Source organism: Perna viridis, chromosome 10 (genome assembly GCF_037379345.1).
Source record: "Perna viridis isolate PV_CMFRI_1.1 ecotype Kerala chromosome 10, ASM3737934v1, whole genome shotgun sequence".
Taxonomy (NCBI): Eukaryota; Metazoa; Mollusca; class Bivalvia; order Mytilida; family Mytilidae; genus Perna; species Perna viridis.
The window spans coordinates 10,652,184-10,670,979 of NC_142454.1; the positions used below are offsets into that span (position 1 = coordinate 10,652,184).

The window sequence follows — 18,796 nt, forward strand, 5'->3', positions numbered from 1 at the left end:
AAAGTTTACATTCAACAAATCTTTCAATTTGGAATTATTTGTCTAGGTATCTTAGTATAGTCTGATTTAAAATGCGGGATATTGCACAGTCAGTTTATCGGTAAAATTTGTTTGTGTGACGAAAACCAGTATCAATAAGACTTCAGCGTGTACAGTTAAGATGTATTTTTTCAACAACACAACCAATTATTTAAATGTTCATGTCAAGGCATATCAACGAGATTGTTTTACCATACGTCTCTATTCATTTACATTTTGTGCACGTTAATGGTTTTACCGATTGCAACCAACGAACACAGGAGTCATTGGAGTGTATAGAATTCTCAATACTGAAAAGCTTGCATCATATGTAGATCTTATCATGAAATATCACCCAAATATTTAGTCATTTAATCGTATTAATTATTGCAATCAGTCAGTATATCTTCTTTGAAGTGAATATTTACAAAAACAAAAACAGTGCATTGAATTGACATAAAACTAGTATACGGCTGAGGATTAGAACCGCGGGTATTGCAAGGCTGTGTAGATTACTTTCACTGTTTCGAGACGAATGACTGTCAAGTCCGTGCATTATCATAGTTGATATCAGCACCAAAATGTTCAAACGAAAAATGACGTTCTTTAACGAAGGAAAACAACGTTTTTATTCGAAGCGTTAGACATCCTGGCAACTTCAAAACAATTTAACGTTTGTGATGTCGCAAAAGTTATATTCAGTCAGTGACCCATAAATCACTAGAAAATATATGGTCAATACATTTTGGCTGTTCAAGAAGAGAGGTTGCAGTTTAAATATTTTTTTTCAATTCTGTCATCTTGTGCACAAATTATCAGTTGGTCTATAGGTCTTTCGCTGACGCTGCTTACTGATATATATTTTGATATCCAAACCTCTCAATGAATTATCAAATAAAAATGGACATTTAGGCCTCGGGCCTTTACAAAGGTTCATATGTATTTGCCCTTTTTTTACCAATGTGAGTCTAGGTATTCCATAAGAATTTTCCTTGGGTATAATGGTACAACTAAGACGCTCACTACTGAAAGGATTGCTATAAGTATCAAATTTTGTTTTCCCTTTTATTCAGGTATATCGTATTGTGTATAAATCATTTTGTGAATCTGCTATATCTAAGGTGAATGTAAATTATCGGTAACATCTTCTCAGGTAAACTGTTAGGAACATTCATTCAACTCACTGGCCAAAAATTATTTTACATTTTCTATCTTACGAGCACGCATCTTTACATGATTTTAGAAAAACATGGAATGCTTACGCTAGCATTCATCCGTTTAATGTTACATTTTTAGTGGAGTCACGATTGATAATTTACGTTTGGTTTGGGTTTTCTTAAACTTAGTTGATAATGTCTTTTTTTTATTGCAAGTCGTTATCTTTGGATCATTTTTTTATAACCGTTCTAATCATGGTTCCCTTAATTTCCCTTTCATCGGATATCAGTGTAATGCTAATTGTATCGTGATCTGAATTTCTAACTTCATATCATCAAAATCAAATAAATGTTGTCTTTCGTTCGAAGGTCAAATAATATTACATGTAATATGACATATCTAGCAAACCTTTCCAAAAGATTCTCAACGCCGTTTTTACATCATTGAAACTTCTCATTTGCTCTCTGTGTTTTTTTTAATGTTAATTCTGTGATTATATTTAATATATTTTCTTTTTCTAGATAACTTTATTTCGTTTGTTTCTATTACTTTATTTATTTTTTTTTCATTTTTATACATGTTGCATTATTATAACGAATCTGCTGCTCTTCTCGTATCTCAATACGGAAAAACGGAAATAATTTCAACTCTATTTCCTAACCGATTTCCTGAGTTATACAGTATAAAATGGTAATATAATTAAAATGTTTCCTCAAATAGAATTAAAATGGCCAGTCTCTATATTATCAACAACTGTGTATACTTAATTGTTTATAGTACGGTGATTTAAGGAATGAAAAAGTGTTCCATTTATAAAAGGTAAAGCCTACAATAATAATAAATAAAAAAATATACTCAGAACATTAACAACTGTAATTGTGTAATGATTAAAATTATAATGAAGTATTAAGGAATTATTTCACAAGGTAGTATGCTGTCGTTATCGTATAGAATTCATGCATGTTATTCTATTATTTGCTTTTGTTACTTTGTATGTATGATTGTAGTCACTTAATGTTCTTTGTTGTGTATGTCTGTTTTCAATGTCTGGTCTTTGTAACTGGATTACAATCTTGATCGCCACTATAACTTAGGTTCCCTTGATGACTCTACTGTACACAAATCAGTGTCAAAATTTTTCAAAACTTTCAACAAGTAAGTGTGTTTTAACCATTCTCCAAAGAAGAGATAGTAGAAAACCATAAATATGTGCTATCCTCTTTTGGTCTCTTTACCAAAGACGATGATTGTGATCTACCATCTATGTACTTGATTTCGTAACTCCATACAAGAACGCTAAATAGCTGGATCTGCAAATGTACCACCAAACCTCTTTCTTTCAAATCTCTTAGCTCTAATGCTCACAGCTGTCAAGGAGGGTCACCGGTCGTACCACGTGAAAAATTCGAAAGATCTTCTTGAAATCCTCATTTCAAGATTATTATCAGAACACAAAAACATAAAAAAACCTATGCTTTTTCAACTCTTTATACTTCTATTCTCTATCCCGACTCAAAAACAATGTACATCTTTGTTACTCCAAAAATGACGGTTTACCTATATACAGATGTATTTCTTATTAAAGATTTCCCATTCTTTAAAAATACTATTTCAAATCTACTTTCAAATACACGGAAGAAGATGTTATCTAAATGCTGGAATTTATGTTGATCGACAATATATTTTTCCAGTGTGGCGGGCGCGTTTTTCAACAAACGTTCGGCATTCCGAAGGAAACAAATTGTGCTCCTATACTTGCTGATCTATTCCTTTACTCATTTGAGTCTGACTTTATAGCTGATATAATTCAAAGAAAGGAACATTGTTTGGCCAGATTCTATGACCTATGTTTCTGCTATATAGATGACGTATTATCGTTAAACAATCCTAGTTTCTGGGATTTGTACTGCGCATCTACCCAACAGAACATGAGATAAATCATATTACAGACACTGTGATGTCTGATATCTTGACCAACAATTAGAGATCGATTTTAAATGAAAACTATTGATCAAACTATACGATAAAAGCGATGATTTTTTATTCCGTATTGTCAACTGTCTTTTCATCTGTTGCAACATCACTTCAACACCTGCGTACGGAGTTTTCATACGTTATATAGGAGCTTGCCGTTATTACGCAGACTTTTTGTACCGCGCTAGATTTATTACAACTAGGCTTTTGAAACAGGTTTATATTGGTACAAGGTTGAATAATCACTACAGAAAATTTACGGTCGTCTTCATAAGCTCGTGGATCGTTCCTTGATTACTTTATAACAAAAATAAAGGTTGCGAAGACATGGGTAGAATTGTTTTCATTTTATTTTATTACAGAATGAACAATAGACTTGTTACTGGCTATTTTTGCTGTCATCCCCTAATTGAAATAGCAAATTCAACTTGTGGTGAGTGCTGTTATAAAAGTAAGAATATTTGTCTTTAAAATATTAATTCAACTGATGAAATCTGATACACCAATGACATTTGTTGTAAGAATTGGATTTTGGCCCTAAAAATGCAGACAGAAATTTGGCTTTAAGATCAGGACTGTTGGTCCCTCCAGGATATATATTTGTTTAGATAAAAGTATGCATCTCTAAAAATAATATGAAAATGCACTCGGACAAAAAATTACTTTTGTATTGGTACTAAAAAGGATAGGCACATCTTTCCAGTACAAAAACGAGATATCACCCTCTTTGTCCGTAACCGAGTATAATCATTTATGATTTCGTCTTTCTATAGCGCTTTTACTGCACGTCTGGTCTTTTTATCTCGTTCTCATTGCTAGTTCCGTTATGGAACTAATAGTGTAGTGATTGTAACTGATAAATGTACAGATATAGGCTATTTGTCTTCTATCACCAAGGACACTAGCATATTTTTTTTTATTTAGGTAGAATGTGTCATAGTCTTTCAAAATTGGTATTGCTTTTGTACTTATAGACCTTATACGAATTTTGAGGTTTTGCAACACGTGTTAATTATGAATGAACATTAAAGATGCATTATAATAGAAGTGTACATGTATGGAGACCGAGAAATTAGAAGTCTGCACTAAATCTTGAACTTCATACTTCGACATATATGTTTAATGATTTAGGATTCAAACCTGGATTTGTATTCAGTGAAACACAAGGTAAGGCATGTGTTAAGTGCACAGCTGGCGCTTATGGAGTTGATTGTACAGGAACATGTGAATGTGGACCGACCCAGCGGTAACTATAACATCTGATATATTTTCTTTATATAAATAAATCTAAAACTAAAACAATGACATCAGTTGACACTCCCGTTGCCTGTTTCGGAAAATTTGTCATTTTCATGTGTAAAAGCGTAATCATGGGAACCAAGGTTATAGCGGTAATCAAAAGAATGAATGTAATCAGGGACAAAGACCAGACATGGAAAACAAACACACACAACAAAGAACACAAAGCAACTAAAATCATACATACAAAGTAACAAAAGCAAATGAGCAACTCGGACTTCACTAAAAACTGGGAGCATAATAAACGGTAAATAATTACCTAGCATCCCCTTTTTCTAAGGAATCGCACCTTCTTTTCGAAGTGTTTTGATCCGCCCATGGACATATAGCTTAGAGTTCATTTTGTGACGATTTTAAATCATTATTCCAGTCCTACGCTGCCTTCGCAATGTGGTTGTCATGATATATTTACGAAAAGCAAAATTGTTTTCAATGATATTTTTTCATTAAGATTGTATTTACAAATCTAAGATCACTTTTTTTTCTCGTCTTTGTGTTCGTCTATTTCCATCTTTTATATATGTGGGTCTTTTGTAATACAATGTATATGAAGCTTGTACAAGACGCAAAATTTATTAGAATTGTGTTGTGTGTTAATAATGCAAAATGCAAAATCGACGTACTGTAGTTAGTCATTTTACAGATTTCCATATACAATGCTCTAAATGGTCGTTGATCCCCTTACGTATGAGTTATCATTTTTTCATATATCACGGACGTGTTTCTTCCTCAAATGTGTTATGATTTTTTTCTGTAGATGTGATCCTGTTGATGGTTGCATTTCTACGCCTAAGAATAACACAGGTAGATTGTAAATGTAAATTAATTTTGTATCAATAAGTTCTTCCTATCTTCGGACCTCCCGTCTCCCTTTTCAGAATATAAATTTCAATTTCCGAATTATTGGTCTTTAAAAACGGGCGTATAATGTGCAATAATAGCACAGCTGTTGGTTTCCTACAACGGTCTTTTTCGTACAAATTCAGAAAATTGGCATTTACTGGTGAACACCTGAAATAAAAACTTTGTTATAAATCATTTTATAGGTTAGTGATCCTTTTAAGACAAAAAAAAAATAAATAAATAAAATAAAATAAAATAAAATAAAAGAATAACATTTCCCTTGGAAATTCAAAAAGAATGCATTCACTACATTACTACATACACTCTGTGCTTTCTTTCAACAGCGGAAAGTGGATTTGGATCTACAGGTAGGACGGATTAATAAGTGCTAGTGTATCACAGTCGTACGCAAAATGTTTATAACTCAATAGCACATAGTGTCGCCAGATAATAAGTCCTCAGACACCTATTACAAGAAAACAAAAGCAAAATACATGAACTTACATGTTATAGTACATGTAGCTAAATTCTTTTTGTATTTACACACAAAAAAAAATAATGTCAAATTATTCCCATATTTTCCAGGTCCATTTATACAGACCTCTTTATTTTCTTGCATTTGTAATAGTAGCTTTTCATATAATTATATTTTGCGACATTCAAAAAAAAAAAAAAAAAAAACAAAACAAAACAGAAATGTTTCTCTCTTTGTTCGATTTGTAGCGGGAAGACAAAATGTTTGTCGTAACTGATGTATTTGAAAATTCGTTTTAGGCACCCCTGCCGATATCATATTTATGTCATGCATTGCTGCTATTGGATTAACTATAGCCTTCGGTATCGCAGCCTTCAGGAATAGAGAATGGTTGATCGGTAAAATCAGGGCATGAAGTGGAATGTTTTCGACGTTTCCTAGGCTGGATATACCAACCAAAGTGGAGAAGATGAAGAATAATGTCAGAAAAAGTGAGAATTGTTATGACGACATCAATGAGAAAGAAATGATCCGTGATTTTGGGCGTTTGAAACAGGAAAATATCTGACATTTTCTGTCATTCATTCAATTGAATTCATCATGAACATATGCTTGTGCGTACTGATTGCCAATAAGCGTGTAATTACTGTACATATTTGTGTGATGGATATTAATATTGAGGCCATTGATTTTCTATGAACAGTATTCATACAAATGCATTTAATATTTTGAACTATATTTTTTATAAAGTGATTCATAGTGTTACTTAGTGTTTCTCTTCATGTTTCTTTGAACCCATTCCTTAAAATGTTGGGCTGTATACATTTTGTATAGTGGAAGTAAACAAAAATACAATTGATTTCCGTCTTACATTTAGGAAGGGAAGTACACTATATTAGGTCTCGCGAGATATGATACGTGATTTATTAAACTATACTATACTGAATACAGATCTTCTAATTTCCTGTTGAAATATTTATATAAAAAAAATATTTTATAATACATAAGTTTGATTAAGCTATGTACAACTCATTTTGAGTTATGGTTTTCGACATATCCAAATGATGCACACCTAAACTCCAGGGCTATTCTTTGCTGCTGTATAAACGCCTCTTTTGTAGGGGAAACTTATTACAAAAACATGGATGTAGAACCCAGAAATGTTGGGTGATCTCATTTCGTGCCAAAAAGAGACTCTTTTAAACCAGTTATCCTTTTGCGCCAGTTTTCTTATTTCGTTTAAAGCGCTACGCATGTACCATTTTTGTCAAAATTTAATTTTCTGTTCTACTGACCACTCTATACATTTTTTTTTTAATTTATATATATATTTATTTTTAAGTACCGGGAAGTGTGTTAAAACGACAAACAATATAAGTATGTATAGTAAGTAATTAACGGAAGAAGATAAAAATATTAACAAGTCCTTAAATATGATTGAAAGAGAACACATCTTCAGACATGTACATATTGAATAAGAACATAGTTCTAAAGATTGTAAGAGCCTCCGATTATCAAAGGGACTATTAACTATCGTGTGTAGCCATGATATGAGCATTGTTTGACTTTGTTTGTTTTGATTTTATAGATTAGGTGTCGTGTGCAAAAAACATTGTTAAACTTCCAGAGCTGATGTCACAACATTACTGTAAAGAGTGCCGTATGCACAGGATTATTTCCTTCCGTATTGTTGTTTTTTTTGTTAACATCCGATCATATGATTGGTACTTCACCTATTTCAGAATTCTAAAGTGGTTATTGGCAGGAATAATTATTAAAAACACATGACAATTCGACATCTCATTATATCTAAACGTCCACTAATGAAGCTATTTGTTTATGGAAACATCTCTCCATATAAGGCAATGAAAAAAAGTCCAGTTCAAAGAATAAAATTAGAACTTTAAATAGGACCAGCATGCATGATGAAAACGACAACAATTTAAGTGAAAACAATCCGAAGAATGCATATGACTGAAAACAAGTAAAATCGAGTTTCGGGAAAATGTCAGAACTAAATAAAAAAAATGGTGGAATAGCGAATTGTATCACAAAATAATACTCGGTCAAAAATTACAAACAGGTTACAAAGCTTGATCTTGACTACGGAGAGTAATCAAGGGAACCAACGTTATAGCGGTAATCAAAATAATGTAATCCAGGGACAAAGACCAAACATGGGAAACAGACATACACAACAAAGTAACTAAAATCATACATACAAAGTAACAAAAGCAAATGAGCAACTCGGACTCTACTAAAAACTGGGAGCATGGACCAGGTGCACCGGTAGGGTAAGCGTCCTCTGCTTTTCTAGAAACACCCGCTGAGTTGCTCATAAAAAGTCAAGTCCGGAGTAGACAAACGAGGAAAGGAAAACTATGACCCGTTGAATAAATCAGTTCTCATGGTGCAGATGGATACATCATAACGATCCACGAGTTCATGATAACGACCAAAAACTTCTGTAGTGATGACTTCAATCTTGTAGCAACATAACCTTGTTCCAGAAACCTATTTGTTAGAGTTCTAACGCGACACAAAAAGTCTGCGTAGTTTCGGCAAGCTCTGGCTTAACGTATGAGTTGTTATATGAACCCTCCATATGCAGGAGCCGAAGGGATGTTGCCACAGATGAAAGGAAAGTTGACAATTCTGAATGAAAAGTCATCACGTTTGTCGTAAAGTTTGGTCAATAGTTTTCTTTTACCATCAGTTTCTAAGAATTAATCGGTTCTCATACCATCAAACGAACTAAAACATTTGAATAATACTGCATGTATATATGATATGACTATCTCTCACGTTACTCCTACCCCGCCTTTTTGCTAAATAAAAGAATAAAGATGAAAGCCTCTCATAAGATAAACATAATATTCTGAAATTAGCCGAAATTCTAAATTGTTGTTAAATACACACATTTACCTAGAAAACATACCGAAGACAGATAAGGAGTCATAGTCGTCGCAACTATACCTTAATTACCTACATGTAAGATACATGATGTCTCCATAGATGGTCTTCTTCCTTTCGTACAAAAATCTCTTTGAGTTCATCACAGTCATTCAAAATAAACTCTTTTCTTTACCTCTCACTTTACTATACTCCCTTTACAAAATAAGTCTACCATCCAACGAATAGTCCTGCCCTAAGGGAAAGAGAGAAATACTTAGGACTGGATACGGAGGCAAGGTGCTGCATTACCTTACTGGTGCAATGACAAGATCAAAAGTATAAGAAAACTTTCAAGTGAATCATGAACTCTTTCGTGGGCCTTTGCAACGTATCCATCTGTAAAATGAGAACCGATGTGTTCAGCATATCATGGTTTCTTCCCACTTTCGTCTAACTCGGCCTCGAATTTTTTTGATCCACTAGGTGGGTGTTACAAAAGCTACCTGTAGTTGTTACTTTGTACGAATTATTTTGGTAATTTTTATGTTCTTTGTTGTTTTTAGGTTTGTTTGTGTTTTAATATTGTGACTTGCGTATATTTTATATTTTCCTTGTAATTTTCATGTCAATTATTTTATGGTTTATGCGTCAATGGTTTAAACGACTATGGTTTATGCATGCGTCAACGGTTTTCAAGATTGATGATTGATATGCATCTGTGCATTATGCGTTCATGTTTATATGAACCTAGCGATAATTTGCGATATATACACATAAACTGGTATTATAGTATTAATATACGGCATTTTCCATATTGACCCTGTAACATGCCCAAGGTATTGATAATGGCCTCTGATGGCTGTAATGTCCCGATGCAGCACCGAGAGCCATTACAGACATCTGAGGATATTATTAATGACAAAAATTTCTTGAAACTTTAAACTCTTAGTAAATGTGATTCAACAGAAAAGTACATGTTTTTTTATTTCATAATGGCAATATCCGTCCATGACAAATTTGCGTCCTTTTGCGCCACAATCTATTTGTACCAGTGTTGAGTTTGCGCCACTTACATTTCACAAACGTGGACTCATTTGTGGACTAAATCTAGTACTCGATTGAATTAAAAAGTATAGAATGAACTCATCTTGCGGGCATGAAATGAAATATAGGAAACGTTTGAGCATCCAAGAAATATAATGCTACTCTTTGTCCATTTTGAAGAATTCATAGGATATAATGTTTATGGTCGTCTAGATATAACTTAAATTGATTTCCTTTTACTGGTTATTCTTACTTACTTACTAATACTTACTGGTGCCGTGAAAACAATTTAAAAAATGAAACGACAGACTTCACCATTTTAAATGTATCGTCTTGCATGCTGTGAATAACGACCCGTTTGATGATTCTAGATATATGCCCGCCTGTATTTGGAAGCATTTCGGATAGTCCAATGATCGTCATTTATTGATTTTACGCATTGTGTTATACCAAAGTAGTTGGAATTTGAATAAAATTAAAAATCACTTTTTCAAAAGTGCGGGGAAGCAGTCATTTCATGCATGGTAAGAATTCAAACCGGCAACATAACCAAAAGCCTTATTTATTGAACAATAGATAAACATACAATGTACTATTTCCGCACACAATTTGAGTGTGCAATTAATTTGCTTAGCCAAGTACAAGGAAAAATTTCCTTATCAAATTAAAATTTCAAAATGGTTGTTCGTTCAATGCGATTGTACATATTTCTTTTCGTTGTTTGTTGTTCCCGAACAGACGAACAATCCCGTGTTTGCTCAAGAAGAAGGTAATCTTGTTTTACTGGTATTATAATTTCTCTGTAAATAGTTTATGTTGTATTTGAATCGTTTGGCCAATTTCAATTTGTATATTTAACCAAGGAAACAATCAATGGATGTTTGGCCCTTTACAAGAAAATACAACCAGGATCGTGCACTTAGTGTACCGGAATGCAAAGCGCCTCCTGGAATTTTAGAAATATCTACTTAGTTGTTCACTAAGAATCGTTGTAAATGTGTACTTGAACTTGCATGTTGCAAATGTGGGAAATATATGAATACAAGAGTTGACAAGGAACATGCAATTGTGATATGGCAATACGATAAATTTTAGTTTTACTCGTGCTAACGCTGGGTTTAATAGTCACACAACTTGATATAATATCCATAATACAAGTATAAGCTTTCCAAAAAAGCTTGCGTACCGTTGTCATTTAGTTTTTGAGTTTGTTTTCCAGGATTATTTTTTGAAACCGATTGGTTTGTTTGTTTGTTTGGGGTTTAACGTCCGAGCAGCATTATTTCAGCTATATTCAGACAATGAACATGAAATGGATGATACAATGAAATGAAATGAAGAAAAAAAGAGGGGTCACAAGGATAATAGGGTCGACAAATTTTGATGGCCACTGGAAAAAGGGGGGATGGGTAAGGTTGGGCAATTTAGCCTCCTGTGGCGGAGCGCAAAGGTTCCTACTCCTATCGAATACAACAGCAGGGTTTTTTAACGTGCGAGGAACGTGGCATCTTTCCCAACACGGTGCACCACTATGGTTTGCGGTCAGGTTTTCCGTATTATAGCCTGACAACCCCAGCATGCAACACGCCAGGGGTACCCCATTCCACCACCTGGGGTACACATCCCAGTTGCTCTGTGGGCAGAGCGCCTAGCCCCCGGCTAGGTTTCTGAGCACTATTTAGTTGCCTTATACGACAAGATTAGCGCTGCTGCAGGCTTATTCTTTTAACACCCGGACCTGCACGGCCGATTGGATGTAGATGTTTTCTCGGTCATTTAATTTAAAAAATGTTTAACTACTGAATGATTTGAAGTTATTCACAATCACAGATAGTTCATGTAACCCAGTTCGTATTTTTAGACATTTGGCTTTCACAATTCACGGACGTATCATTTTTCAATTGGTATGGGGTAGGGCCGGGCAGGTCAAAATGTAGGGGGTCATTTTTTTTATCTGTGATGCGGGGATAGGTCAAAATATAGGGGATACAGTTTTTTTCTGTGATGGAAAAATGGGATAAGTGTTGTTTGACTTATTTTGTAGTAAGGGGGTTGGTGGGGGGGTTTCAATTATTTATCTATATTATTTAGTTTCGTTTAAATGGCAAAAGGAGGGGGTAATTATTTTTTTAATCACACGATGCAGCAACTCAAGAAAGATAAGAACTTATTTTTGATAATTCTCATTAAAAAGGCATCTCTAATGAAGAATTGTCAATCAAGCCATACAACTTTTTTTACAGTTAGAACAATGTACATATATCACTTGCCTTGTATATCTTTCATTTATTCAACTATTATCCATCTGATGCTTAAATTTGTACAGTTATAAAATCAAAGAGGTCGGAGTTATCCCCATAAGAACTGTCACCAAGAATGTCTTTTCCGGTTCTTTCTCGCTGGATATACAATCTGGTTTTTCTGTTCTATCGTCTGTGCATGTGTTAGAAATGCTAATTTCTCCCATGGTATTGTTGATTTTTGTTTTGTTTTTGTAAAATGTGATTTAAAATATTTTGCTGTCTCTTTGTCAAAGTAACGACAAGAAGTCATATTTTTGCTACATTTCTCTCTGCCCCTGCAGCAGCGCTAAGCTTGTCGTAAAAGGCGACTGCATAGTGCTCAGAACCCTAACCGGGGGCTAGGGCACTCTGCACCAGAGCAACTGGGATGTGGGCCCCAGGTGGTGGAATGTGGTACCCCTGGCGTGTTGCATGCTGGGGTTGTCAGGCTTAAATATGGAAAACCTGACCGCAAACCATAGTGGTGGACTGTGTTGCGAAAGATGCCACATTCCTTGCATGTCAAAGAACAATACTGTGGTATTCTCCCGGAGTAGGAACCATAAGGCTCCGCTACAAGAGGCTAAATTGCCCGTCCCTACCCATCTCTCCCTATTTCCAGTGGCAATCAAAATTTGTGGACCCCATTGTCCTTGTGTCCCATCCCTATTTCATTTCATCATCATTTCATGTTCATTTTATCATCAATTTCATGTTCATCGGCTGAATATAGCTGAAATATTGCTGCTCGGACGTTAAACCCCAACAAACAAACAAACATGTCTTTCTTGTCTCGGTCTTATAGTCTATAATCCTTTAGTACTTAAGGTAGATCATACCTATTACACGGAGCATTCTTTTCTGTCATCTTGCCAAATCATACAGACATATACGTTTTCTATAAACTAATAGTGTTTGAAATGAAGTGAAAATTAGAATGGTAAAATTAAAAACTTTTTTTTACAATAGCTTCTTTCAAGGGGAGATAAATCGCGGGAAAATCTTTCAAAGGTAGATAATTGGAAGGAAAATGTCCATTTGAAATTTAAGTTTATTCAATATTGCAAAAAAAGTTTGTAAAGCACATTTTCGTTTTGAATATGCAAGAATGTCAACTAAGTGTTCTTCATATAAAGTTATAAGAAATGTTATCTACCACCATTTAGAAGTTTGCGAAATATTGAAAATTCCCTTAAAAAGCCATATAATATATATATAGTGAGAAGGCTCAAGTATCTCAAAATTAGGTTCAGTGATCTATGTTTTTTAAGATTAAAATTCTAAAGTATGTTCATTTAATGCCATCTTTAAGAAAAAAACTAGGCAAATTTATCTACTAAAAATATGTATGATCTACCTTAAGTCACTTAGTTTTATTTTGAATATATGTAAATTATCCCTTAGAGAATATTTTTATCCGTTTCTGTAGAAATGAATAATCTTGGTGAGTGCTCTGATCAAGACAGGGGTAAGTTATATAAATGGCTCTACAATTTTGGAAAATCAGGGACCTTATAATTTTTGGTATCAGGTGGATCGAGTTTTTATGCAAAAGTACATTGGAGATAAAAAATATCACGGGGATAAAAAAATCAGAAACTTTTTTTAGAAATGACCACCCCCCTAACCAAATCCAGGTAAAAAATATGTTTCTTAAGTTGGTGTCTTACTACCAGTCTCCTGTTGATAACAGAAGTTATACATTCATACCTGTTAATTGATACAATGTAGTACATACTGTTAAAAAGTGTTAGGGCAGTTTGAGTTGTTAAGTACTGTACCTCAGTTTTGGCAATGAACTTTTTTTTGTGTATGAATGAATGGCTACCGCTTTTTCTATGTTAGAATGCCTCTAATTTTGTTTCGCAAAATGAATGACTTTAGGGATGTCTTGATGCAATGGTAATTAAATGAATGGAAATAAGTTACTAGCATGAAAACTGAAGACGCACAAACGGACGGACAGCACGATCGCCATAAACATCCTGGTTTTCAAGCAAGGGAGTATAATATATACAGATTAACAATAAAATCTACCACACACAGAATAAGACATCAAAAAGACATGTTTTTTACATTTAATACAAATGTCCAATAAATGTTTTTTTGAATGAAGCGTTATCAGACAATTTGTGATGAAAACAACTATACTTACAAAAACTTTTTCTTGGGTCAAAAGGCCGATCAATAAAATATATATATTTTTTAAATTATGACTACATTTAACTGTTCTAAAATTCAAACATTTAGCAGTATCAAAAACTTTCTTACACCATGACTGTTTTAATTTATCACATAACCCTTGTTTTACCATATGAGACAATACTAAATTATGTGGTACATTCTATGTAAATTTCAGAAAGACTACTAGAATTCTAGAACTAATTTCCCCGAAAACACCATGACCTTCATTTACAGGTACATTGTATGACTTTGCCTAGGGACTGTGTGAACGCTTCGATGCTTTACACTGTCCATGAGAGACCACAAATGATAGCAAAGGGCGTTAAGAAACCCCTCAGTCCATTATGTATCAAAAATACCACATATGAGTGCAAACCAATTATCACAGATTTATAATGCACGAAATTAAGGGTGTAACGGACACACAGAAAGTGTATTTTTTTTTTCAACTTTATTGTTATAGTGTTATTTAACAAGGACAGTTTGACAACATTTTATATCACAAAATTGTACAAAGGTATTTATTAATATATATTTACTTCGATTACAATTATGGGATCACTTACGTGGAAGGTTTGATCAAGAGTTTATCACCAAAGTAGAAAGGACAGATCACTTGAATGTTCATGGACAAGGACTTGCTTCCACTGTCAAATATGCAACTCGACTAGTTACATACTAGATGGTCTGCACATTTGATAGTTGTAGTAAGCTCCTGTGTTAATATTTTCTTTTTATGACTGAAATTGCAAAGTGTGTCTCAGGTAACAGGCCCTCATTTTATCTTGGCGTCATCTTTTCCACTTCTTGCACTTACTGTAGTTTTGCTGAAGCATTTGAGATGTTTGGGTAAAATGTAGATATTCTGTCAATATACAGATTTTATCATAAAATGGCGATCAACTGATAATTGTTCGCCGTCGTTTTATTTAAAATGAGAAGCTTGTCTGAGAATGTGACACGCTAATGAAATATTTTCATCTTTGATTCGGTTGAAAATATCTCATTTATGACAAAATCTCATTAGTTTGGGCACTCATCATATGAAGTATAGGCAGGAACGACACGAACTTAGTTAGACAATAGTAGTTGTAATTTTGCAAACAATTGAAAGTCTATGAAACTAATTGAATTTTTCAGAGGTGGCAAAAATTATTCTTTTTACATAGAGTGTTCTTTATTTGCAATCCCTGCCACTAGGCCAATTTGACTATATATAATAGCTTTCGTTAACCAGGAAATAATTGATAATTGATTTTGTGATAATCGATATTGTTTACTTCCTTAATATCCCTACGAACTGGCAGGTCTTGAAAAGTTTCCCTTTGACGTATACATCTTCCGCTTTGGATATTATAACACCTTAAATTTCTCACAACTGACGACAAGTAGAGTTTGTATGTGGTTCAACGATTTTTTTTATTGCTATGTTCTTTAATTGTCATTGTGAACAAAAAACACAAAACAAACATAAAACAAAACATATACACATGATTTGTTTTTGAGCGAAAAGATCTTTATTAATTTATATTTGATTTCAATGCTGCTGATGAGAGGTTACAGTCCCTGTATGGTATAAACATCCCGCTTGCCCCATGCCCCATTCCCCATAGCCCCATCCCCCATTGCTCATTCCCCATTGCCCCATACCCTATTCCCTATAGCCCCATTCCCCATTGCTCCATCCTCATTGCATCGACTTATTTCCCGTTGTCCAATGCCTTTTCCCATTCCGAAAGGAAAAAAAGAGTAAATGTTTTATCAAACACATATAATGCATTAGGATGTAGAAATTGTTGTGCAATCAATATTGATTTTAGAATCTCGACGGCGAACTCGAGAATTATCGAAATCTCGCGATATTTGCATTGTTTACATGTATTATCGCCACTCCGAGCTGCATGAGAAATAATCATGCAAAATATTCTTAAAACTATAGATACATGTATAAATTGTGAATGAATTTGATTTCTAAAATTATTTTTAAAAATGTTAAAATTGTCCAGATAAGATTTTTGTTGATTGTTGTTATACATATATTTCAAACTACATTCTTGAAAATGAGATATTTTTGTATATTACAATGTAAATGAGTGCGAACACATAAAATTACCCTAATGGTCCTATATAATTGTTTTAAAATGTGAAAATTGATACATTTTTTTCAATCAAATTTCTCAAAAATAATATATTTCTTCAGATTGTAAGGGTGCGAACAATTTTAATTTCAATAATGGTCCCAAATTATTGTTACAAATATTAAAACTGGCAATTTTTTTATCCAGTTGGTGGTTGCGACACTCATATTTCAGTCAAAAATCTGCAAAATGACATATTTTTGCTAAGTGAATTTGCTTTTTTAATATACCTGTTAGTCTAAAATAATTGTAAAAATGTTCAAATTGTATATATCATTATTATGTTGATGGCTTTGATACATATATTTCAGACCAAATTCTTGAAAATGAGATATTATTTGCAAATTGAATGCTTGCATATACTTGAAATATCCTTAATGGTCTTATAGTATTGTTTAAAATGTTAAAATTGTCCAAATAAGCATCATGTGTGGCTGTGATACATTTATTTCAATCAAATTTCTCAAAAATAACACATTTCTTCAGATTGTAAAGGTGCGAACAATTTTAATTTCAATAATGGTCCCAAATTATTGTTAACAATATTGAAACTGGTAATATTTTTATCCAGTTGGTGGTTGCGGCACTCATATTTTAGCCAAAAATCTGCGACACTTGTAATAATTAAAAATTACTCTAAAACAAGCTGGTTTAAAAATTATTTTAATTGCTGTCATAGAATTATGATAGGTACGTTGCTAGCGGAAAAAGGCAGAACAATTTGTTTGATTGACCAATCAAAATTATTCCCTCGCCCCATTGCCATTGCCCTATTCATTTACCCCATTCCCAATGCCACATTCCCTATTGCCCCATTCCCCATTGCCCCATCCCCCATTCCCCCATTCCCCATGCCCCATTCCCTCATACCCCATAAAATGGGAAGTTTATCCCATACAGGTACTGTACTCCTTGAAACACGTGTACAGAATATTTGCAATTTTATATGATTAGTACTTTCGAATTTTATAACCACTGGATCGATGCCACTGCTGGTGGACCCAAGGTCCCGAGGCTATTCACCAACCCAGTAGTCAGATTTGTCTGACCACAAATCATTTATATATACTTTATTTGCAGTAATACATATTTCAAATTCATGAAACACCATGACTTAATCTCTTGGATAGCACAAGGTAGAAGTTCTCGAATTTGCTTTCTATTTCTATACTTTTGGATTTTAGAACTTCTTGGTAATAATTTTTTAGATTAAAATCGTCATTTGTATTCAATGGGAGATTACACCTTGAAATACGTGTAGAGCATATCGAAATTCGCAACATTATGAGAGTGGTACTTTTGTATTTTACATTTATTTTATCATTGTTTTTTGGTTTTAAATAATAAGGTCATTTACTTTTTAAGCACTTTTTAAGTATTCTGCGATGGATAAAATTGGACCATTCTGAACTCAAAAAACAAATAAAAGTCAAATTTGTTCCTAAATAAATTTCCTTTGTCATTTACTTTTCTTTCGCATCACACGGGGAAGGGGGACATAAAGTATTTAGTAACATTTAGGAAAATCCCTCAGGCAAAACTTCACTTTTTATCTTTTTTTAATAATCCCCATAACTAGAGTTATGTTGGTATGTCTGGTCGTATATCTCCCTCAAAATACGCAGATGTTTGAAAGAAGGTCAGGAGAATTGGATAATAGTCGAACAGAAGGACACACGTACGATTACTGTTGTACTAATTTATAAGTCACAGTTTTTTTTTTAAATTAATATTCTTGTGCTCTTTGTCATCAACGTACTAGAAGAAAAAAATTCAGGAAATGTTTACTTTTAGTTTGATTTCAAAGGATTATCATCGTTTTGTTTTCCATGGATTTTACCTTTGATGTGGAGTCTTTCTTGTTTCTCTCAACAGTATTAACTGTTTCTGATTTATGTTATATGCTTTTGCATTTGTTGCTTTTACTGCCAATTTCACTACTTAAAACTGTAGGATTAAATTACAGTTTCTCTGTGAATTATTAAAACTCATTTAACCTTAATATATACATGATTGTAAATTCATGATATGTGTGTATGTTCATCAAAAATAGCCAATATAAAGCCGAGAAAGTGTGCTTTAAAAAATTATATTTTTAATGTTTTTGAAAAGTGAAGAAATTGCTTTTTAAAAACAAAAATGGCCTTTATCAACTCTTAACCAAACTATGTAAAATACAAGTCAATAGATAACACACCTTTCTGGAGGAATGCAAATTTTTTAGAATTTCCATTAGCCGTCCAAAATTTGAAACTGTTTGATAATAATGATAATAATCAACATATAACGATGATAAGTTTGTCAAAGGGACAACAATTCCACCTGGATGAAAATATCAACCCAAGTGATGCGCGTGTCTTGATCTCAGTTCTGATATTAATAATGGCAAGCTTATTACTAAATTTTACGATAAAATGAATAATTTTTTATTCATTATTATTAATTATCAATTTGGTTTTACTTCAACAAGGTTTTCGAAACTACAA

At 33.4% G+C, this 18,796-nt stretch overlaps 1 protein-coding gene across 3 annotated transcripts; it reads left to right on the forward strand.

Annotated features, from left to right (window-relative positions):
• Positions 1-1,733: 1,733 nt before the first annotated feature.
• On the forward strand, positions 1,734-6,713 carry LOC148604493 (uncharacterized). Of its 3 annotated transcripts, none has more exons than XM_088551005.1 (6): positions 1,734-1,995; positions 3,513-3,601; positions 4,282-4,396; positions 5,207-5,253; positions 5,637-5,660; positions 6,139-6,713. In XM_088551005.1, exons 1-6 carry the CDS (start codon positions 1,970-1,972, stop codon positions 6,180-6,182), a joined length of 345 nt encoding a protein of 114 aa, XP_088407131.1. In that variant the 5' UTR covers positions 1,734-1,969; the 3' UTR covers positions 6,183-6,713. The 3 variants fall into 3 exon arrangements, with proteins under 3 accessions (XP_088407131.1, XP_088407129.1, XP_088407130.1); XM_088551003.1 differs by having other exon boundaries at positions 1,736-1,995; positions 6,067-6,713; XM_088551004.1 differs by having other exon boundaries at positions 1,741-1,995; positions 3,513-3,583; positions 6,067-6,713.
• The last annotated feature ends 12,083 nt before the right edge of the window (positions 6,714-18,796 follow it).